Source organism: Gymnoscopelus braueri (genome assembly GCF_963280865.1).
Source record: "Gymnoscopelus braueri genome assembly, chromosome: 20".
NCBI classification, from domain to species: domain Eukaryota; kingdom Metazoa; phylum Chordata; class Actinopteri; order Myctophiformes; family Myctophidae; genus Gymnoscopelus; species Gymnoscopelus braueri.
In genome coordinates this window covers 12,901,273-12,926,272 of record NC_137622.1, presented here as the reverse complement: position 1 = coordinate 12,926,272, position 25,000 = coordinate 12,901,273, and the positions used below count along the sequence as shown (strand labels likewise).

General features: G+C 41.7%; 1 protein-coding gene across 7 annotated transcripts in view; it reads right to left on the bottom strand.

The window, feature by feature from the left end:
• rapgef2b (Rap guanine nucleotide exchange factor 2b) overlaps nt 1–25,000 on the bottom strand; it is a 147,666-nt gene that overhangs the window by 75,488 nt on the left and 47,178 nt on the right. For 6 of the 7 annotated variants that reach the window (XR_013932263.1, XR_013932264.1, XR_013932265.1 and 3 more), the window contains exons 3-4: nt 20,561–20,617; nt 14,289–14,372 (exon numbers count right to left, since the gene is read on the bottom strand). Coding sequence is in view for 1 of the 7 variants with exons in the window: in XM_080416397.1 (XP_080272523.1) it covers nt 14,289–14,372; nt 20,561–20,617 (141 nt within the window). In the remaining 6 variants the exon portion in view is untranslated. Of the gene's footprint in view, nt 1–8,485; nt 8,644–14,288; nt 14,373–20,560; nt 20,618–25,000 lie in introns of those variants that run through there. The other variant, XR_013932268.1, reaches the window with a different exon arrangement.

The window sequence follows — 25,000 nt, the reverse complement described above, 5'->3', positions numbered from 1 at the left end:
TGAAACATGTTCTTACGGTCCAGAAGTCATCAATAGCTTCAAAGCATCTGTTTGTCACCTTGTTATCAGCACCGTTCTGTCACTTGTATTCTTGCAGCGCTGAACCGGAGTGGCTTTTTGTTTTAACTCATTCAATGTGGGAACGCATCCGTGTCATTTTAGATATCTTTGGCAATTCAAAAATTGCAGATATACAAGCTCATAGCGCGGCACAACGCTATGAGCTTATAGATCTATTTTAGGAATAATTGTGAAAATGTTTGAATATATATTCTTTATTCAGGGACCCCCAGAAGCAAAGATTTTAGTTAAAAATGTTGTTTAAAAAATATATATATATTCAAAGATTTGCACAAAATGTTCAATATTTTTCAAAAATAGCAGATCTACATGCTCATAGCGCGGCACCGAGTGCCGCGCTATGAGCTTGTAGATCTGCTATTTTTGAATAGCCAAAAATGGGTGAATCTGTGTTTTGTTCTCATGGCGTCCTCACTGTACATGATTGTAAATGTGAAAAGTGGGTCAAACTCTAATATGATAATTTAAAGTTACAATTATGGTTGTAATTTTATGGAATGCCTCGTCAATTTACACATTAGGCCTCTACAGTGAGTCAATCAGTCACTCACCAACCCAGCCACAATGTGTTTGTGCTGCTACTGTACAATCAGGCAGGCCATAGCGCAGCATAACACATTTTGCTGGGGACCTCCTGAACCCCCTCAAGGACCCCTGGGGGTCCCCGAATCCCAATTTGAGAACCACTGTAAAGGACGGTTTCTCCAGCCAGACCAGTCGGGCTGCTGAACAGGCGCTGAGCCCTGTCGCCATTACAGTCATATAAGCTCCCATTACACACCACACTATCACTTTATGTAAATGTATATATGACTGTGAATATACTCCATTCCCACACACTTCATCCATATTTGATGTCTCTACTCTGCACAAGGGTATGAGGGACTCTTTTCTTTTTTTGTGCACTTGATGATCATATTTGAAATGGATCTCTTTTGATATTATTCTTCATATTATGTAAGTAACTGCAATTTGTAGGGAGCTTGTGCAAAACAAAGATTTCACCCTCTTTTACACAAATAAAGACTGTAATAATATTACAGTCTTAGATCGGTATTTTACTGTAATATTATTACAGTAAAATACCGATCTACAAGTACATAACGCTTCGCTCTGCAACGAGATCTATAAGCTCTCCGACGAGATCCACAAGCTCACAAAGCGTCGCTCCGCGACGCGTTGTGAGTGTGAGCAAACAGAAAGGTTTTTAGCCGTGAGTTAAAAGAACCGAGTGCTGTAGCAGACCTGCAGTTTTCTATGTGGTGTGTAAAACTGAACGCTGCTTCTCCACGTTTAGTTTAGATTCTAGGGACATAAAACAGACCTTTCCCAGATGACCTGAGAGGTCTGCATGGTTCACGATATCGCACGAGTTCATAAATGTATTTCGGCCCTAAAACCGTTCAATGCTTTATAAACGAACAGTAATATTTTTTAATCAATTATTTGACATACAGGGAGCCAGTGTAAAGATATAAGACCTGGAGTGATATGCTCCACTTTCTTGGTATTAGTAGACGCAGAATTCCGAATGAACTGCAGTCGTATGATCGATTTCTTAGGGAGAACTCTAAAGACACCGTTAAAGTATAGTCTACTGACGAACGAATGCATGGACAAGCTTTTCTAAATCCTCCTAGTCTCTTAATCCGTGATATATTCTTAAGGTGATAGTAGGCTGACTTTGTAATTGTGTTAATGTGGCAGTTAAAATTCTGGTCTGAGTCCATGACTACATCAAGGTTTTTGGCTTAGCTTGGCACTGACTTTTAATCGGTCCAAAAACATTTACTTCAGTTCTGTCTTTGAAGAAAATTATGCCACGACCAATTGTTGATTTGTTCAATGCATTTACTCATATTTTGTTGTTTTCCATTATCTGAGCCAGTGGGAGCATGTAGATATTGAACAGAAGCAGCCTGACAATGGATGGTTGTGGAAAACCGCTCGCTCAGATGTGTAATAAGCTAGAGACACAGTAATCCCTGTTTAAGTATACATCAGGCTTCAGCAAGGAATCGAACCGAATCGAACTGGAAGCGTCACCTCAGCGTCTTGCACGTGCCTGTTGTTCACACTGGCAGGGTTTCTACTGTGGCATGGAACAGCAGGACTATATAGGAAAATATAATGTCCACATTGAGTTTGCCTTTAACGGCCATGATTTGTAATTTTTTTTACCATTTTCTACTGAGAAAATGGTTAATGGTTTCACAGTTGTGAAAATAAATAAATATATACACGAGTGTGAGTGGGCCATGGAGAACTGTTACAGACTAGATGGCCATGAAATCTATTTTAAATTAGGACCGGGACCTTATGTCACTACAGAGTCATTTACATCTCATTCTAAACCTGATGTGTGCCTTGTCAGCTGCGGTTACATGAGCCAATTTCTTTCATTCTTAATTAAATGAATGCGATTGACAATTCATTTAAACGAGCACTAAATAAAATGAGCAGATATATTATTATTTCTTTCTCTCTCTCTCTCTCATTTTATGTCCTTATTATAAAGGACATTATATACATTATACTTGGAAAGCCACAACTCTGGAAAATACATACACAAACAAACATAAGGTGGGACAGATGCCTCGTTGACGAACAGCAGGTTTTAAATGCTTTATAGGTCTGAACGTGTGGTGCTGTAGAGCAGTGGTTCTCAAACCTTTTCATGTCAAGGACCCCCAAAATGATATGTATTTGGCCGCTTGTATATCTGCTATTTTTGAATAGCCAAAGTATAAAAGGTTAAAGTGGTTCAAATTATTGTGATGCCATATTAACACATTTTGCTGGGGACCACCTGGTACCCCCCCCCCAAAGGACCCCTGGTGTTCCCGGACCCCACTTTGAGAACCAATGCTGTAGAGGTAGCCTACAACATGCACATTTACACACAGCACAGCGGTACAGAGAAATTTTTGTCTGAAGCCAGTAATCTTCTGTTTCTCAAGTAATTCCACAGGAACTCAGTCTTTATGGATTACTGGAGTATACTAAACATGTATCTGGATGGTAAAACAGTTGCAATGAAAAACATCGAGCACAAGATGTGTTCCGTTTGTTCCGTCAGCCACTCCCAGAGGGAAACATCAGATGTTTTGCCCATATTTCATCAGGCATTCAGATTTATTGCACGGTTAAAATAGCAGATCTACAAGTTCACAACACGTCACATTCGTGACATTTTGTCAGCTATTATTAGGCTGACATTTTCTATGTGCAGCACCATCATACAACGGAGCGTAAATTAGGCACAATTCACCACTTCTATTTGAAAAGGTTTTCAACATTAAAGAAACATTTACCGTCGAGAAAGCTTGGTAGCAAGATAATAGATTTAGGCCTATAGGTGTGGAATCATCATTACAGAAGCATTTGTAGTTTAAAACGAGGGCATTTAGCAGATGCTCTCATCCAGACGGGACTTGCAAAGTGCAAGATCAGAGAACCACCCGACAACAGGGTAAATAATGGTCAAGTAAATCGAAAAGAGAGCAGAAGAAGAAAGCCATGTGCTATACGTGCTACAAAGTAACTAGGCCATCGAATCTAGCATCTGCATCTGTCTAAAGATCTACATATCTAAATATTGTACATGTGAACAATTAACACACACATATTTGGGGCGGCAGAGCTGAATGGTTAAGAGAGCCTGCCTGCCAGTTCAGTCAGATAACTCACCAATAGACTGAGACCAATGATAGCTTGAGAACATTGTATTAATAACATTTAAATACAAATGTGAATATTATATTTGATCTTGGCGTTCAGGCTCCTGCTATACATTACTCCCTGCTCAGCACATTAGCAGACAACCATTTAAGAGCGGGGAGATATACATCTATAACAAACCTCCCAGGGGAAACGGCACCCTTAGGGAAAGCAGAGCCTATTGGTGGTGCTGGGGTGGTGGTGGTGGTGGGAGCAAACAAAGCACAAAACGACATCAGTGGCAGCACTGACAGCAAGAGGAAGTGCCATGAATCAGGTGAGCTTAAGTAGACCGACAATTTGGTCAGCTGCTTGACATGTCATGTACAGTACATCGCCCACATAGCGCTGCACATGCGTATAAACCTATCGAGTGCATCTGCCTGAACTAGCTCGCAGGCTACGCATCGATTCCAGGCCTGGCCAGCAATGTGTCGAATATGACGAATATGAAGTGTCCTTGAGCAATTCACCCAACCACTAACTAGCTCTGTGCCTCTTGTAGGCAGTGATCGGCTGGGTTGAGTTGAAACAGAATTTCCCCCGCTGGACCAAGTAGTTTTATTAACCACATGAACCCTAGCGCCCCTGGGCATTATAAAGTAGGCGAACGTTCTGTGAAAATAGCAGGTAGAGGGGAAAAACACATCAGCGGACCTAGAGTAGAGTAAGTATAGGGTATACTGTAAGTGGTTAACAAACATACATCTGGATAACATAACTAGCATGTCCAAATAGGCAACAAGTAGCCTAACGATATGAATAAAGGAGTGCTAGCGGGTGAGGTTAAGTCTGAAGAGGTGAATTTTCAGACTGCCGCAGAAAAGGGAGATCGAGGTCTGCTGTCCTAACTGACGGAGGAAGTTCATAGTTAACGGTTTGGAATCAAATCCTTCACTGCCATTGTAGCTGATTGCCAACTCTGGTGATTCAGTCAGTTGGCCAGCGGTGTGGACAGAGAGATGAATATTGCTGTTCATTTGGCATTGGCCTGGCTTACTGTACTGTAGGTGCAAGTGAGGAATAACTCCACCAGTGATGCATCGCAAGACCAAAAACTAGGAAAATGACATGTTCCATCATGTGCCTCACATCACATTCAGGATGTCAGTAATCCAATCCACCATTTTACAGTAAGAATTTCATCAGTAAAATGCCACAGGAGATATTACAGAACGCATTAAGGATGAGGAGAGGCTGTGTGTGTGTGTGTGTGTGTGTGTGTGTGTGTGTGTGTGTGTGTGTGTGTGTGTGTGTGTGTGTGTGTGTGTGTGTGTGTGTGTGTGTGTGTGTGTGTGTGTGTGTGTGTGTGTGTGTGTGTGTGTGTGTGTGTGTGTTCCTGTACCTGGAAACACCAGATATTTTGGAGAGATTGAGATGACAGAAACCAAAGATGTAAAACTGACAGTATGGTGTGTGTGTGTGTGTGTGTGTGTGTGTGTGTGTGTGTGTGTGTGTGTGTGTGTGTCAGTATTTAGGTACATGCAGTATAGTATTAGTTATGTATAATTTACAGTATTATTAGTGTGCTAACGTTGTTAAACAGACAGGCAAACAGCTTGCTCCTTTATTGATAATCCTCGGTATAACAGGTGAAAAATTATGAGTGAAACTGTAATAACCACAAAACTGAAAATACTACGATATCTCTTAGCTGTCATATTAAAATGACAGCATGATTTTAACATAAATGGCCAATAAGTGTTGGCCAATAAGTGTTTTATATACATAAATGTTTTAAGACACAGTAAAACAATTACCATAACGTGTCTGCTTCACGTCTTGTACTGCCACGTACTGTACGTATCCCACAACACTGTCTATTTCTTGTGACATCAACATAAAGTTTGGCCATGCTTACAATGTATCTAAATAAACGTCAATCATACTTTTCTTCTGCAAATCAAAACAAAAGCAGTGTATATTAGAACTTCTATCATGAATTCAATCTGACGGCAGAACACACTCCCAACTAGTGTCTACTTCCACTCACACCTTTGTAAGGAGTTTATCTGCATGTCTCAAAAGCACTGAGCCTATACGGTATGGCCCATACATGGAATTGTTAGAAATCATCATTAAGACGAGAATGTGCTCTATGTGGGCAGTCAAATGTTTTTAACCCTACTCTTCCCGTTTCCTTCAACTTCACCTGAGGTTCACCTCGAAGGAATCAAAAAGTCAAGCGAACATTTGTAACTCATATCTTTGCTTCTGGGGATTCTACAAATGTATTTTAAATCCTAACAGTAAAAAAAAAAAAACCTATGTTGCTATATATCAGTGGTGCTGGTGCTCAAACCTTTTCATGTCAAGGACCACCCGTATTTGGCTGCGGACCCCCATCTCAAAATATTTTGTTCCAGGGACCCCAGAAGCAAAGATTTGAGTCAAAACGTTCCCTTTTAAAAAAATATATATTCAAATATTTGCACAAATTTCAGGATCAGAGAAGGACAGCGTTCCTCTGTTCCATCCCCGTTTACATCCTACCTAACATTACAGACCCCCACCCGAACTACATCCTACCTAACATTACAGACCCCCACCCAAACTACATCCTACCTAACATTACAGACCCCCACCCAAACTACATCCTACCTAACATTACAGACCCCCACCCGAACTACATCCTACCTAACATTACAGACCCCCACCCAAACTACATCCTACCTAACATTACAAACCCCCACCCGAACTACAGCCTACCTAACATTACAGACCCCCAACCCAAACTACATCCTAACTAACATTACAGACCCCCAACCCAAACTACAGCCTACCTAACATTACAGACCCCCAACCCAAACTACATCCTACCTAACATTACAGACCCCCACCCGAACTACATCCTACCTAACATTACAGACCCCCAACCCAAACTACATCCTACCTAACATTACAGACCCCCACCCGAACTACATCCTACCTAACATTACAGACCCCCAACCCAAACTACATCCTACCTAACATTACAGACCCCCACCCGAACTACATCCTACCTAACATTACAGACCCCCACCCGAACTACATCCTACCTAACATTACAGACCCCCACCCGAACTACATCCTACCTAACATTACAGACCCCCAACCCAAACTACATCCTACCTAACATTACAGACCCCCACCCGAACTACATCCTACCTAACATTACAGACCCCCAACCCAAACTACATCCTACCTAACATTACAGACCCCCAACCCAAACTATATCCTACCTAACATTACAGACCCCCAACCCAAACTACAGCCTAACTAACATTACAGACCCCCACCCGAACTACATACTACCTAACTCAACAAATCCCCACCCAAACCGACCCCACCCAAACTACAATCGAACTAACATAACAGACCCCCACCTTAACCGCAAACTACCTAACCCTACAAATCCCCACCCAAAGAGACCCTCCCCCCTAACTCTGAAGACCTACATGCTGACTGTTGTCTTTAACCTGCCATGAAAGCTTTAGCTAGAAGGTGGGACAAAGATTAAACCCACTAGGTTACGCAAGAGTTTTACAGAGAGAGAATGAGAGAGGGTGGGGGGGATAGAGGGTCTGAAATGTGATTGGCCGTGGCTCTAAAGTCAATGAAAACACCCCACCCCACACACACACACACACACACACACACACACACACACACACACACACACACACACACACACACACACACACACACACACACACACACACACACACACACACACACACACACACACACACACACACACACACACACACACACACACACACACACACACACACACACACACACACACACAGTGAAAGGACTAATCCAGACAGAGCTGATTAGTTCTAATGTCAGCAGGTTAACTGACCACCTTCACGCCTCAACAAAAACAGTCACACCACCACATATCCCCCAAAACCTTCCTTCTGACCCCCCACTGACCCTCACAAACACTGCCCACTGACCCCCGCAAACACCCCCCGCTGACTCCAGCAAACACCCCCCACTGCCTTCCAAACCGCGGCCCTGCGCTTCATAAATAGAAGCTGACACTTTTGGCAGAGTGCTGGCGAGTGACTCCTGACTTTTAGCTTCCAGAAATATGACTTCATTGACATTGCAATGCCGAGGACACGAGGCGCCAGGACTGTGTTAGACGGTATCTATCAAAAAGAACAGAACTGCCGCTTACGATGGCTTGAGTTTCAAAGTCTTGCAAACTGATTCGTTAAAACCAGACCATGAAAGAAACGAAACCACTGTCTCCTTTACTGGCCGTGCTCTGCATAAACTGACAACTCCGAAAATAACATCAAAGTCACGTTTTTCACATTCCTCACACATACTGTATCTCACACACTTCCAACACTTCGTTTCTTTTACTGCAAATCACCTCCCTGAAACCGGCTCCTTGGAGGCAGATCTGCTTTTTTAGAATTAACCACTTAAACCCTAGCATCGCTATTCTTGGGGGAACATTCGCCACAAACAGCAGATCTGCAAGCTCACAACTCGGCGTGATGCCAGGCATTGTGAGCTTCTAGATCGGCTCTTTTCAAAGAGGCGATTCAACGTGGAGATTACAATTTCACAAAAATAACCTGATTGTCGTTCACAGATTTGAACTAAGTACAGTATATTGGGGTTGACACATGAACATGGAGGGGTGTTAACAGTAGCTCAGTTCTACACTGTGGACACTCACCCTGGCAGAGTGACACGGCCAGCTGAAACGTAGATTCCTCTCTCTCAAAGGCGTGTCTCCTGCTTTAGTCCAAAATAAATCCTATCAAACATGCTCCTGGTCCGCACACTCTGTTTCAATGGCAGCATGTTGTTCTGATCGCGACACGGGACTGCTGTCTGAGAGGGACCGAGTGTTGGTGTGGGAAAAAGTGTGTGTGTCTAAGCTCTCTCACTCACTCTCTCTCTCTCTCTCTCTCTCACTCACTCTCTCTCTCGCTCATCTCTCGCGCTCTCTCTCTGCCTCTCTCTGCTATGTGGAGGGCGAGCTGCGGCCAACATTCCAGCATACGAGTCACTTCCTGCTGCAGAGTTACTCGTGGATGAGAGGGCTGGATACACATAAGCACGCACGTATACATACATACATGCGTGCACCCACAAAGTCACACAAACTCACTCACACACACATCTCTTCTACCGTATGTGCCCTCTGTACTAATCAGTTTGATCTCAGTCTGCAGGGTCAGAGTCATATTGAATGGTTTTCAGTACTGCACTGACCCAGTGGCCCAGATGAGATAATGTCCTCTGTCCACGAACGACCCTCATCTCCTGCCCTGACCCCATAACTGCTATGTGACATACACAAAATATTGATGTTTTCATGTCATAAACGACTATATCGATAGATACATAAAAGTAAATAAATAATAACATATCAATAAATTATATGCGTGTGTATATACATATACACACACACACACACACACACACACACATATATGTTACAGGGAAATTGGAGAACCAGGGAAATTGGAGAAGGAGCGCTCGTTTTCACCGCCCCCCAGGCAATTCTGTAGAACCAACACTAGAGGGCAATGTAAGCCACGAGGCTTCCCAACCACAGTGCAATAACATATATGGCCCCGACCACACACACACACGCACGCGCTCATGCTTTCAATTTGGTTTATTGAAAGCATGACTGCTAAGTCGGCGCGCCGCGTCCTCCTCCTCCTCCTACTACTCCTCCTCCTCGCGAGCCTCGCGTAAAAAACCCTGTTTCGAAAAGCCCCGCCTCGCCCCGAAGCCCTGCGCCTAAAAACGAGCGCTCCATTTTCAATTTCCCTGTGACATATATACACACACATACAAATATACACACACACACAATAGCTAAATTGTCTTGTTGCTACAATGTCTATTATTGAGTTTTTTAAAGACTTTTCATATAAGACTTTCATATAAGAGAAAAGGAACAACACACACATTTCGTCCAATCAGATTGTTAACCGGGGCTCCCCAAGGCTCTATACTTGGTCTGCACCTATTTCCCTCTACACCAAATCTCAAATAGCCGATCTACAAGCTCACAACGAGCTAATGAGCTTTTGGATCTGCTATTTCTGCAGAATGTTTGCTCCAGAATAGGGACCCTAGGGTTCATGTGGTTAAGAAAGATTTCATATCCCGCACGGTAGCGATAAGGATTACATTCCTCCTCCTCAGACATGAAGCCAGTCTGATGGGAAACGCTGACTTAGCTCAGAGCTGTGGTTAAAGTTACACAACAGGAACAAATGAACTTTGGATGACTGGAAGGACAGCGGTGATAATACAGACATGTGATACTACAGTCCCACCAATACAGGATTCTGGTGCCCGATGCCAATATTAGGGAGTAAATAATTCCTATATTGGGTGTAGACCGATATTTCAAAATACAACTCGGCCTGGCAGGTAGGTCTGCGCCAGGCCGGGTTGCCTACCCAGGGCCCGCAATCTTTGGAGGGCAGTCATAGCCAATTGTAATGGAATCTGAAAGATCTGACTGATACATGTTGATCACATGACTCCAGAGATAATGGGTAACAATTTGAGAGTTTTGGACAGAATTTGTAGAAATAGTAGGAAAAGGTGTGCTTTGAAGAAAACGCAAAATGGCGGAAAATGGGGTAAGTGTACTGCTGCATCTCAAATAGCAGGCAGTCTTTGGTTTAAATTTCTCACTGAATGTTTCATTGACGCTGATGAATGTTTGAGCAATGAATTCTCAATAGACATTGCATTTAGCATAACAGAAGAAATACAAGGATATCTGGTCAATGTTCATTCATGATTTAGCAATAAGAAATCACTAATATAATGAACAAAACAGCTTCAGACGGATCATCTAAAATGTTTCCTCTGCTCAATGGTTAAGAAAAGAAAGCCTATGTTTGATTTAATTGCCTTCCTTTAATAAATCCACCGATAGTTAGCGCGCGTGTTTGTGTGTGTGTGTGTGTGTGTGTGTGTCAGTTATCTAATGTGTTATTTATAGTGAACAGCAGCGTATGAGGGTCGTATTTAATTTAATGATCCGAGTTAAATAAAGACAAACTTGTCTGGAGTCTGTAATGACTGAATGAGTCATTCATCTCTGGCCCTGGATCACATCTCACTATCCTCACCACAGAGAGAGAGAGAGAGAGAGAGAGAGAGAGAGAGAGAGAGAGAGAGAGAGAGAGAGAGAGGGAGAGAGAAAGAGAAAGAGGTGGGAGAGATGGAGGCAAGAGGGAGAGGGGGGCAGCGGGGAGGTGAAGAGGAAGCAAGCAAGGGCAAGGAAGATAGAAGCGGTGATCCAAAGAGAGACAACACAGGCTGATATAGTAATGGAGTCATATCGAGTGTCAGTGCATATGAGCCGTCTTCTGGGTTTGGTCCTGAATGAAACTCTACTCTCGCCTGGCTCTAGAAGCACCAGGTCGTCCCTCTGGACTCACTTCAGCTTCTTCACGTCTCAAACCATTTCCCTGTCCAGGCATCGTTCCCTCGCTGTCTATACGGAGCCACACAAAAAGTACGAGGACCTGCAAACTCTGCGTCGTCTTATTTAACCCATTAAGACCGGGAACGCATCTGGGTGTCATTTTTAGATTTCTTTGGCTATTAAAAAATAGCAGATATACAAGCTCATAGCACGGCACCGAGTGCCACGCTATGAACTTGTAGATCTGCAATTTTTTGGGGGGAAACTGTGAAGATTTTTGCAAATCTTTAGTTTGAATATATATATTTGAGTTACAAATGTTCGCTTCAAAACAATATATGTATTCAAAGATTTGCACACATTTTCAAGATTTTTCCAAAATAGCAGATCTACAAGCTCATAGTGCGGCACTCGGTGCCGCGCTATGAGCTTGTATATCTGCTATTTTTAAATAGCCAAAGAAATCTAAAAATGACACGGATGCGTTTGCGGTCTTAATGGGTTAACCCTGGTCCCTATTTTGGGCAGACATTTTTACACACACAATGGAGAGCACATTTGGGAATGCAAGTTAATTCCATTTGAGTTCCATGCAATACCTCGTCCTACGCAACTACAGGCTATAAATGTGAGCATCTTCAACCACCACAGTTAGTTCTATTGTAATAGAACATACCATACAGATTAAATATAGGTTAAAATAACCTTTTATTCAGACAAAAACAAAAGTGATGAAACTGTAATGTGCCTGGTGGCTCAGCCAGTTAGTGCACAGACCATGATATGTTCCGTCTGAGCACGGCGACCCGGGTTCGAATCTGACCCCCATCTGGTCTCAAATGTCTCTCTCTCTCTCTCTCTCTCTCTCTCTCTCTCTGCCCTTGATTTCCTGTCTCTCTAGTAGTACACTGACTTATCTGAAATGAAGCATAAAATGCCAAAAATACATCTTAACTCATTCAGTGCCAATGACGTCGCAGACGTCACGTTTTTCATAAGCCCAGAGTGTTTTTTTTTTTTTTTTTTTTTTTTTTTTTGAAAAAAAAGTTCAGAACCCAAGATATGATGATTTGAAGATTTGCTGCTCCATTCACTTCTTGTTTAACTTCTTACTGAAAAGGCTGTATCTCGGCTCCAAAGCACTTTTTTTTTACAATGTATTTTTGGCCTTGGCACAGGGGTGATATAGCCAGAAATATTTTTGGCACTGAATGAGTTAAAAGAGAGAGAGAGAGAATATAATAGAGAGAATGTAATAAGCTCTTGCTGACAGCAGAGCTACAGGTCTGTGCGTTATAATGAATCTCATTATTGCTGACCTAACACTGAATAAAGACACTCTCAGCACATTCACCTACAGCATAGAGGACAAACAGTAATTAGTTACCACGGCAGCACAGGACATATAAGTCCACGATTGAATATCTAGGAACACAAAACTTTCTTTCCAACTAGCCCAGGGGGATTCATAGAATGGTATTGTACCGAGATTGTTGAGTGCTCCTCAATGTCATGTATGGCCGCTGTCCTGTTCCAAATTGTGTCAGTAAACACTTTGATAATATACTTTTGATCTAAATGTGTTGGTGGCACCAAGACAAAATCCTTTACATTTCTTCACATGTATAAAGTCATTATAACTAGTTCATACCAGTGTTTCCACCCATCGTCTGTCCAAGCTATGGTACCACGACAACAGATCCCATAGCCTGCGGGAACTGCAACTATTGATCCCATAGCTAGTGGCAAACAAATGCTAATGAACAACTTAAATTTGGCAAAAGTGAAGAATTGGCTTCATCACTATTTGCATATGCCAATGTTTAATGCCCGTGTGCAATTGCAGATCGATTGGTCACCCCACTGAGGGTGGGTGGATGGCTTTTGTTCATTTAATAGTAAAATAAGCTAAACTTTTTTTGTGCATAATATATGACAGACAGAAAAGGCTTTTGCATCTATGAACAGTATTACAGTATTCTGCACTGTCTCCTGCAGTAAACTGTCTTCCTGCATGGCAGAGGAGTTTTTTTTCCCCCTACAACATACGCTTAGTAAACATTTCCAGAGGCTTTCCCTCCCTAGTGGCAGGACTGCCGCATTAACTCTAATCTGCCAATATCCTCAAATCCCTCGCTCTGCACTAAAGACGCCTTCACCTTGGCAAAATGGAAAAGGACCTTGGAAAAATGGAAAAGGTTGGTGGGGGGCGAGGGCTCCTTGGCACATTCCCGATGTGTGTTTTGGAGTGCCAATACTCCAAAACGCCCTTCAGACGTTCGTAGGAAACCCTGGTACATAGTTGTGTCCAACCTTGCGGGGCTGGGGAGGACTGGAGGTTGGAATTTTGTGACTGAGCCTCGGGATGAAAAAGGGACCTTTGTTTCCTTTTGTGACAACCACACATTATTATTGAAATATATACAACTATACAAAAAGTTGTGAATATATATTTTTATTTACTATACGAGTAGTACGCGCACTCGTTTCCCCAACATCTATATAAATATTTTAGCCACTTTTAACCTGGTGCCCTTATTTTTGGCATTTCATTATAGGCAAACTATTGTTGTAAATTGTTCTATTTTAAATCACAAATGCTCATGTAGCAAAAATAGCAGAGCCTGTAGATCATTTTTAGAAATGTGCAAAAGCGTGAAATAGGCCTTCAGTGGTTCTACCTTTAATATGGCTTTAGTAAATACAAATCTATGTTTACAGAGTGGAAACACGTGTTTAGAATAGATGCTATTTTGCACGGATATGGCTACAAGTGTGCTTTGACATTTCGACTTGCCCTTTGGTGTGCCCTTGGGCACAAAAGGTTTGAAAACCACTGTTCTATGCAACGACGGACACAGATAACAGGACGGTGAAATCACAGCTACCGTCTCTGCTCTTCGCTCTAAAAACTGCGGCTACTATTTTGCTCTGGGCTGCTGATCAACTGTGCAAGAGGTGTTTTAATGTGAGCTCTTCAAAGCTGACCGGCTTTGAGGAGGCCAGAGCCGTTTCTGTCACTATTGCCTCAACCGCCTCCTCTCCTGTTTAAAATGGCCGCCGTTCCTACCTGCTCCTGGGGAGGAACATGGACTCCTTGATGAAGACGGAGCCAGAGAGCAGGATGTACCAGCAGCTTCCTACATCATCAGGACTGTAAAGAGAGAGAGAGAGGAGAGAGAATAATTAACCTCAATGTTAGTAAAAAATTATAATGTTCACAACAAATTAACTTATGGTACCTTTACATTTTATATTTCAACATTCCTTGTGCTGCGTTCACACTAACAAAGTAAAGCATTGGCTACAATACATTCAATGGAAATTATGCGTTCCAATGACACAGTGAAGCGTCAATCAATCAGATGTTTTTGTTTCACCGTTTTCACTCCACAACAATGAAAAGAAACTAAATTGCTATCCAGTTCCCTGCGCTATTTAACCCTACACCCATTTCATTTATGCAGTGTGACTTGAGCAACACTTCACCGGCCACTCGTCAGCAATGTAGCTGTTGGTCACGCTTGGTGGTTCTGTAGCTGTTGTGTGAACGCAGCATTACAGTTCTATTACCAACACCATGTGAGGTCAGCTCACAGAGCGGCGGTGTGATTCCATATACCTGGTGGTCACAGGTCTTCATTAGCCTTTCACCTTTAGTTACACATGTGGAATGTAGTTGCCAACAGCTGTCTGACTGTCACAGCGAATACTGACGGTTTTAGACAGTTTTGGATCAAACTTGGCAGATGTCGAAGGTAGGGTCAGGACTTAACGCCAACACATACTCCTTCCTATGTGGGAAAATGTTCCGTTTCGGAAAAGCCTTCCCTAGATCTACAAGCTCACAATGCTGTTAGATCTGCTATTTTCAGTACGGGATACAGCCGTACGACTAGGTATAAACTAGGCTTAAACAGAGCATGTGGTGTGGGTGAAGCTAGTTTTCAATTAAACTGTTTCGTATGAACCCTTCTGACTGAATTTATGCATCATCAACATAACAATGATAATGTTGTGGAAAACAAAAGGAGTGGTGGGCGGGGGGGGGGGGGGGGGTAAAGGAGAGGGTGTAAGGGTGGAGAGAATAAGAGAGAGAGAGAGAGAGAAAGCTATATGAATGAAGCAGTGAGTCATTCTTCCACCCACAGCAGACAGAAAAAAACTCACAGCTGGCAGGAAGGTTTTACTACACTACACTACACTGGGAAAACAAAAACACACACACTTCCAGAGATTTGCAAACCTTTTTTTCAAATTGTTCAGAAATAGTGAAAAAATACTATCTACAAGCTCACAGCGCGTTGTGATGGGATGCGCTGTGAGCTTGTTGATCACTGTTTTCGTCATACGTGTATGCGAATCAGACACCAGTATGTTGTTATTATTATTTATTTTTTTCATCATGTGGATCTAGGGATCCACATGGGAACGGCATGACTCCATGTGGCCAGCCTGTGACATGTCATCATGTATGACGCCATATTCCCCCCCCCCCCCCCCCCAAAGGACCCCTGTGGGTCCCCGGGCCCCACTTTGAGAACCACAGCAGAAAACAACTAACACTGACAGGAAAGAGGAAGTGGAGCAGGAGGAAGTTGGCTCGTGGAAGAGTACTGCTCCTTCTTGTCAATGGTTTCACAGTTTACAGACAGTATATATGTTGCATATCACACTGCTTCTCAAAGTGGGGTCATTGAAGCGGTTCCAAGGGGGTCCCCAGCTAAATGAGGAACATTTTAAACACTTCAACCCCATTTTATTTTAGCTACAAATTTGAAAATAGCTGATCCACAATCTCTTGTGAGCTTGTGGATCTGGTAATTTTTTTTAAATGTTGACAATCTGTTGACAATCTGTTCCCTATTTTCAAATGGGGGGTATGTCGTCCTCAGCCAAATACATGAAAATACTTGAGAAACTTTGGCATGCAAATTAACCCATTCAATCCGGGGTTATTTCTTTGGCTATTCAAATAGCAGATATACAAGCTCATGGCGCGGCACCAAGTGCTGTGCCATGAGCTTGTAGATCTGCTATTTTTGAAAAATCTTAAAAATGTGTGCAAATCTTTGAGTATACTGTATATATTTTTAAGCGAACATTTGTACTGTAACTCAAACTTTGCTTCTGGGGGTCCCTCGAACAAAATATTTTACAAATGTTCGCTTTAAAGAATATATATTCAAAGATTTGGCAACATTTTTCTAAAATAGCAGATCTACAAGCTCATAGCACGGCACTCGGTGCCGCGCTATGAGCTTGTAGATCTCTGCTAGATCTCTGCTATTTTTGAACAGCCAAAGAAATCTAAAATGACAGAGGATTCCTTGATTGAATGGCTTAACAAGGGAACCTGACATGAAACAATAATCCAAGTCCCACACATTGTCTTTGAACAGATAATCTAATGGATCATATGTGGCATATGTCACTGTGTCACGTTTTCGCTGATAAGGCTGTTTCCATCTCAGCTAGCCTACTCTCTGTGCTTAATAACTGTGTCACATAGTAGGAAGATGGAATAAAAGAAGAACAAAACAGATTAAATAATGTGAGTGAATGAGACCAGTGGGCCTCAACAGGCTGTTTAAAGACTTGAACCTGTGGCCACTGGTCAGTCAGTCCCAGGCAGAGTGTGATATCTGATTTATACTTGTGGGCTATATATGTGGGCTGACAGTTTTATCCAAAAACTAGCTTCCCTCTCCTTTCCTCTCCTCTCCTCCTTATTGGTTTCAGATCTAATGAGGGTTTGAAAATCACATCCTTTTGACGCAGTACAAAATCTCTGTTCCTCTTTCACGCTCTACCCACACCCCCTCCAAAAATCACAATGCTTTGCTTTTTCTTTCCTTTCTGCCCACCTTCATCCTTTTCTTTCTCTTCCTCTTACTTCCCACTTCCTTTTTTCGCTGAACATATTCATTCACCCTCTCTCTACCTCTCTCTCTCCTGCTCCTCCTTTCAAGTGCAGAGACAGCACAAAAGGAAATGTTCAATTATTAATCAGTGATATGATGAGGAGAGAAGAGGAGTAGAGATACAGAGTGTTGTGAGTCACGACAGTTTGACTGAACTGGGTCATGCATACTGGAAATCCACACACACACACACACACACACACACACACACACACACACACACACACACACACACACACACACACACACACACACACACACACACACACACACACGAATTCACAGCAGGGAGTCAGGTTGTATGGAGTGCAGTAAAGGGTGTGGCACGTGCTTTAGGTATAGTTTAGACCAGGGGTTTTCAACTGATTGTGAACCAGGGACCACCACCCTGACTAAGAATCAACCTGGGGACCACTATTGTGTTGGGTGGGGAAATGGACTAAGATTAGTGCTTTGGTAACACTTTCTATGCATCCCATGTCTGCATCCCACTGTTTCCCAACCAATAGTGCACAGACTAATAGTGGTCCATAGCATAATTAGGCCTTTCCATGGGAAAATCTTTTAAAATGTAAATAGAATAAAAAATAAATAGAAAATAAATAGAAAATAAATAGAAATAAAAAAATATATAAAATAATATTGAATAAGTCCATCAAATGTAAGAAAACATTTGAATTATTTGGCATGGTGTGGGAGAAAAAGCTTGCAATTAAATAATGACTGTTAAGTGCTTGATTTAATTTGTTGCATGATACTATGTGCAACAAATTATATCAAACCCAGGCATTATTTAACTGAAATATGTGAGTGGTCCAGAGCTAAAACAAAAGGTTGAGAACCACTGATCTATTCCTACCCCACAGCTACCCTTATTCCATTCTCTTACTTTATCCAACCTTCCACTAAACTCATGTTTTGTATCTTATGTATGAGTGAGCAGACACATGTGATTATATGAGCACTTTTCCTAATAATGATGACTCAATAAGGCAATCCCGTACATTTCCCCTTCTTGAGATTTTCTGTGGAATTTCTTGACTTGATGACCTCCGACTTCCCTGACAACATTGACACATCATCATATTGTCACCAGATCATTTAGTGCACTGTTCCATGGAAGAAAATATTCACTTTCGCAATTACTAAATGCATGGTCAGGGACCACATGCAATACCTTCACGGACCACCAGTGGTCCACGGACCACCTGTTGAAAACCCCTGGTTTAGACCAAAGATTTGCGACAAGTCAAAACCGTTTTAAGCTCAATTTTGTACTTTGTTGTTCGACAGTGTTAAATTGACTAGTTAGGGTTAGTTGCACCCCTAAGTGACAGAATGGAGACTATGAATGGATGTTTGGCCCCTTAATATCATAATAACAGGTTGTCAGTATGATGTTAACCAGTCCTATGTTTAGCCTAAGCCAGTTCTTGGTCAAACCAAACACCACAGACAGAGTGAAGGGGACATTCTGTGGCTTATAGTAAACAACAAACTAGAAATAGTCTGTGCTGCTATAGCATGTTGCAAAACAAAAGTGTTTTTGCCAAATTTGACCATTTTCTTTATCCACAATTTGGGGCGACACAAACTTGCTGTGATTTCACAATTTTGTAATGTGAACTCTAACACGGGGTTAGGTGTGGCACTATGCACCTAACCAAAATATTTCATTATTATCTCCGCCAGGCTGAAAGTAGGGGAATGGAGATGATGCTTGTGCCTGTCTGTCTGTCTGTCTAACACCTAATGTGAAAGCACATTAGCAACACATATGTGCCTACGTTTAACCCACTAAGACCTGGAACGCATCTGTGTCACTTTAGATTTCTTTGGCTATTCAAAAATAGCAGATATACAAGCTCATAGCGCGGCACTGAGTGCCGCGCTATGGCCTATCTATTTATTTATGGCCTATCTATTTCTGGCCATTACAATTTTTATTCAAATTTAAAATTTAGTAAAACAAAAGTGCTTAAGAAGCGAGATACAGCCTTTTTCAGTTATAAGTTAAACAAGGAGTGGATGGAGCTGCAAATCTTCAGATAATGATATCTTGGGTTCAGGAAGATTTTTTTTTTTTTTTAAAACACGTGAAACCCGTTAATGGCACTCAATGAGTTAAAAACAAAATGTCACAAATTACGATCTATGAGCTCACAATGCATTGCATTGTGACGCTTAGATCTGCTATTTTAGCTATTTTGTCTTTCTGTGGGTATTATTATACATATTGAATCAATGAAAAGTACAGCTTGTGGCTAAATAATAACCACATTGGATGCAATGGAACACAGTTCTTTTTTTTACATGGAACGTAACGGTTTTGGACCTGACAGTGATGATAAGCAATGGGCACGTTAAACATTTCAACAACACACCACTAGGCCTCGTAGCATAACAATGTTTCTAACAACGCGCCGAGATTCACGGCCTCAATCTACTGAAGCAATATGCATTTTACAACGTAATAGACACAGCACTGCTGTTAAAGTCCCTACATTGATTTTTTTAAAGTCGGTATTCAGAAGCAGGTTATTGTTGTTATAAATAGACTAACACACAGAGACAGCTGTACTTTACAGGAGTATTAACACCTCACACACATGCTGCATGCACACGCAAGCAGCCCCCTCCCCCCCCCCCACACACACACACACACACACACACACACACATAGAAATATAGACACATTCCAAGCACAAAAAAGTAAATGAGCAGTTGAGTGTTGAGCCTGAAGCAGAGAGCCAGACCAGTAACTCTGCCTGTGCCTCTGCGCGTGTGCGTGTGCGTGTGTGTGTGTGTGTACGTGTGTGTGTGTGTGTACAGTACATGCACAGCCCCTAGGCTGATAATGTGTTATATATCAATATAATAAACAATGATTGGATGTAGGTGAACTTTAGGCCTCTTATTAGAGCTTAATCAGCACCATCAGCTATGCGCTGCTAATGAGGTGTCTGTCTTATTACCACCCCTCCCCCTCCTCCACACACACACACACACACAAACACATCACTCCTCTCATAGGGTTAATTAACTGACTTCATTCTTCTTCGCTCCCTGAGAAACTATCGCTATGTCACCACTGTGTGTGTGTGTGTGTGTGTGTGTGTGTGTGTGTGTGTGTGTGTGTGTGTGTGTGTGTGCGTGCGCACACTTGCGTGTGTGTCTGTGTAGAACTCACTAAACAAATGATGATTCTCCCACTGAGCAATTTGAAACAGGGTGATGAACACGCCTCATATATTAACATTGTTATGTTCATTAGTGTGTTTCTCTTATGATCGTCTTCCTCTGTAAATAGATTGTAACAGAGCTGTAAATAATAGAGCTGTAAATAATAGTCACACTCAAATGTATGATGTTCAAAATACACGCTGCTAACAAAAGTCACGTGACACACAGTACTTACTAGTAGAGCACTTCATTGGCCTCGTGTCTCTCGTATCGCACCGTCTCGCACATCATCCTGCAGGGAGACACATCAGACACACATCAGGTTAGGGCTGGGCAATTAAACCCAACATATATGGAATCTGATATTTACAACAAATAATCTTACTTAACCCATTAAGACCGGGAACGCATCCGTGTCATTTTAAGATTTCTTTGGCTATTCAAAAATAGCAGATATACAAGCTCACACAAGCTTGTAGATCTGCTATTTATTTTTTCATCGTGAAAATGTGTGCAAATCTTAGATTTCTTTTTACTCAAATCTTTCCTTCTGGCGGTCCCTGGAACAACATATTTTGAGATGGGGGAGGGGGGGGGGGGGGTCGGTGGACAAATACATACCATTTTGGGGGCCCTTGACATGAAAAGGTTTTGTTCCAGGGAACTCACCAGAAGCAAAGATTTTAGTTAAACATTTTGTTTCCAAAAAATATATGTATTCAAAGATTTGCACAAATGTTCAAGCTTTTAAAAAACAATAGCAGATCTACAAGCTTCTAGATCTGCAATTTTTTAATAGCCAAAGAAATCTGAAAATGACACAGATGCGTTCCCGGTCTTAAAGGGTTAATCTTGTTCATGTAGGTTAATCGAATAATTGAGAAGCAGAGTTTAAAAAATATATATCAACAAATTGACACTAAGAAATTCTGATTATATTTGTTATAATCAACTTATTCGATTAGTCTGATTAATCACTTAAGCCCTGTATTATACTCTGTTGTACAGTGGTGTACAATTAATCAAAAACCTCAATAAAAGTCAGCAGCAAATAGAAACGTCGTTTTCTGAGAGTTTGTTCCAGATGTGCGGTGCATACAAACTTGAGTTCCGACTCCGGGGACAGAAAGCAGACCGGTCCCAGAGGACCCTCTGCATGGTCATAAGTTGGCAGAAGATCAGAAATATATTTTAGGCTCTAAGCCACTCAGTGCTTTGTGAACCACCAGAAGTATTTTCAAATCAATTCTTTGGCAGACAGGAAGCCCGGTCGGTGTAAAGATCTGAGAACAGGAGTGATATGATCCACTTTCTCGGCATTAGCGAGGACTCCAGGAGCAGTGTTCTGAATCAACTGCAGCTGTCTGATCGATTTTTAGGGAGACCTGTAAAGACGCCGTTACAGTGGCCAAATCTACTGGAGATGAATGCCTGAACAATTTGACCAAATCCCGCTGATAAGTCCTTTCATTCTTGATATATTCTTAAGGTGATAGTAGGCTAGGCGGACTTTGTAATTGCCTTAACCCATTTAGACCTGGAACGCGTCTGTGTCACTTTTTTTATTTGAGCTAAAAAACATTATTTTACACTTTGGCTATTAAAAAATAGCAGATATACAAGCTCATAGCGCGGCACCGAGTGCCGCGCTACGAGCTTGTAGATCTGCTATTTTTGAAAAATCGTGAAAATGTGTGAAATCTTTGAATATATATTATTTTAAAGCGAACACTTTTAACTCAAATCTTTGCTTCTGGGGGTCCCTGGAACAAAGTGTTTTGAGATTGGGGTCCGTGGCCAAATACATATAATTTTGGGGGTCCTTGACATGAAAACATTTGAGCGCCACTGATATAGAAACATACGTTTTTCAGAATACTGTTGAAATTCAGGTCTGCTTCCACGACTACATTAAGATTTCTGGATTGGATTATGGTTTTTAACTCATTCACTGCCATGGACGACTTGTGGCTGTTTTAAAAAAACAAGCCACATTCAAACGACCATAGCTCTGGAATGGAGGATCGCGACCGGCCAATTTTTTCCCCCTATACTACCAGACTCCCGATGAGTTCGATGATTGACAGGCAAAAACTGCGACACCTGCAGGCAAATCTTTTTTTTTTTCATTGCAGCTGAAAAGGCCCCAGAACACAGGAAAAAAAAAACTTTCAGTTAAAACCTTTTAATACACGTTTGAAGGACCATGATAAAGAAGACTTTGTTTAGTAAACCAGCATGTCATGAAACCTTTAAGTTTTCTCCCTTTTTAAATTTTTATTAGTAGTATTAGTATTATTATTGTTATTATTTCAAATGATTTTCAAATGTCAGAAATGTATAAAACTTTCAGTGGGAAAGAAACTGTAGATCTGCCATTTTCACTATTAAATAGGGTTTGGGTCCCGGGCAGGCACCCCAAAAAAAACACTCTCTTTCGGGTCTCGAGCTGAAAAGGTTTGGGAACCACTGAGCTAAGGAAGGAACACTGGTAAACAGCAGTTGATGAGACAAACAGCAGGTCAGAAATAGCACGGAGCGGAGGAGTGAGGGGCGGCCATGTTGTAATCATGTTGTTGCACAAGGAATCACCCGAACAAGGACCTCGGAGTTACACAACAACACAAATACTAAAAACAACTGCACATTCTTCTCCGGGGGGGAAAAAAGAAAAACGAGGTGGGAACGACGAGTATCCCATAATCCCATAGTTAGTGGGATTCCAGGCTGGTTGGACGGCTGGTTTAACTTGTTTTCTTTCTTTTTTTAAAGTTAAAAGGACGTGAAAATACATAAGAGGGCCAGATTGGCCTGGGAGGCCGCAGGCTATTCTATGGGAACCAAACAGTGTGTGCGTGTGTGTGTGTGTGTGTGTGTGTGTGTGTGTGTGTGTGTGTGTGTGTGTGTGTGTGTGTGTGTGTGTGTGCGTGCGGTGGTGTGGTGGGCCTCTGAGGGGTCAGTCCATGGAATGTTCCAGAGGGTCATGTGACATTAGATCGTTCCCTTGTTGTCGCTGTAATCCACGGCTGTCTGCGCACACGCAAGGCATGCTGGGAACGGCACCCCAGACATGCTCTGTTGGGAAACCCTGCACAGCTAAAGCCTCAGTGTTCATTTAACTCTGAGAGTGTAAGAATGGACCCAGACCCTTCCCATTTGTGGCCCTATTTACACTCTCTGTGTCTCTCACTGAGGATTGTGCTGTGTGGAGAGCTCAGTGTGATAACATTATTAACGTGATAAAATAATAACTATTGAACAATGGTTGTGTGTTTTGAAACATACAAATGTATATACATTAGGCTATATAAACTATGATGACATTTAAGAGAAAGGCAGATTTATGCGCTGACTGAGACAGTATATAGTGTGGACACAAGTTTGATGGTACTTTTCTACTGAACGTTTGTAGATTTTCTTACCTCTTTGTGTTGTTGCCTGTCATGCTTCATTATATGTGAGGAATAAAGGCACACTGCATGATGATCGGTTTCTTTTTTAAATATAATTTCTTTCATCCATATCGATTAGTCTGATTAAGCACACAACCCTGTATTATATTTCGTTGTACAATGGTGGCGTACAAAAATAGCAAAAATAGCTAATCTAGTACAAGGTCACATCTTTGTTATGACCTTGCAGATCTGCTATTCAAAATAGCACTGTTTGTTTTTAAATGCCATTAATCGTAATCGTGGCAAAAATATGAAATAATCGTGATATTGATTGGAAGTCATATGGCCCAGACCTAGCCCATGTTATGAACTAAGTGGGAACAGAGATCATTTGTCCGCTCAAGAATAGCACTTTTGAACAAACACAGAGTTCTGGGTGTAAATGTTGTCTCAGCTCTTTTACAACAATCTAGTCTTAGTGTAAACGATGTCTCCATTGCATCTGTGTTAGTTATTAGATGTGTCTGATGTTGAGTTGACTGAAACTTTTATTTTCAATGCTCCAATGACGCAGTGAAGCGTCAATCAATCATATGCTTTTGTCATCATCATCATCATCATCATTTCCACTTCCCCATTCTTCCCACAATATCCTGCTACATTCTGTGGAATGGATGAAAGACTCTTTCTTGCTGGTAATCAGTGCCCTGTGTTATGGAACCCGTTTCATTTACGCTGTGTGCCTGTGTGTCAGCAGCAATGTACAGTAGTTTAGGGCAGTGGTTCTCAAACTTTTTCATGTCAAGGACCCCAAAAATGATATGTATTTGGCCGCGGACCCCCACGTTAAAATATTTTGTTCCAGGGACCCCCCAGAAGCAAAGATTTGAGTTACAAATGTTTGCTTAAAAATATATAAATATTCAAATAATTGCACACATTTTCAAGATTTTTTTAAAATTGCACATTTAGCTGGGGACCCCCTGGAACCACCGCATGGACCCCTGGGGGTCCCCGGAGCCCACTTTGAGAACCAATGGCTTAGGGGTGAAACAGTTAATCGAACTAATCGATTTAATTGAATTAATTATTATTTTTATCATTTGATAATTTTATCAAATAATCAATTAGTAATCCATGTCATTATTAGGCAAAAGGTTTCTAAACATTTCAAACTATCAATCTACAACACACCACAACACGTCGCATCATAACATATTGTGAACTTGTAGAGTGGCTATTATCAATTATTATCAATATATATTTTTGAAAATTTATGA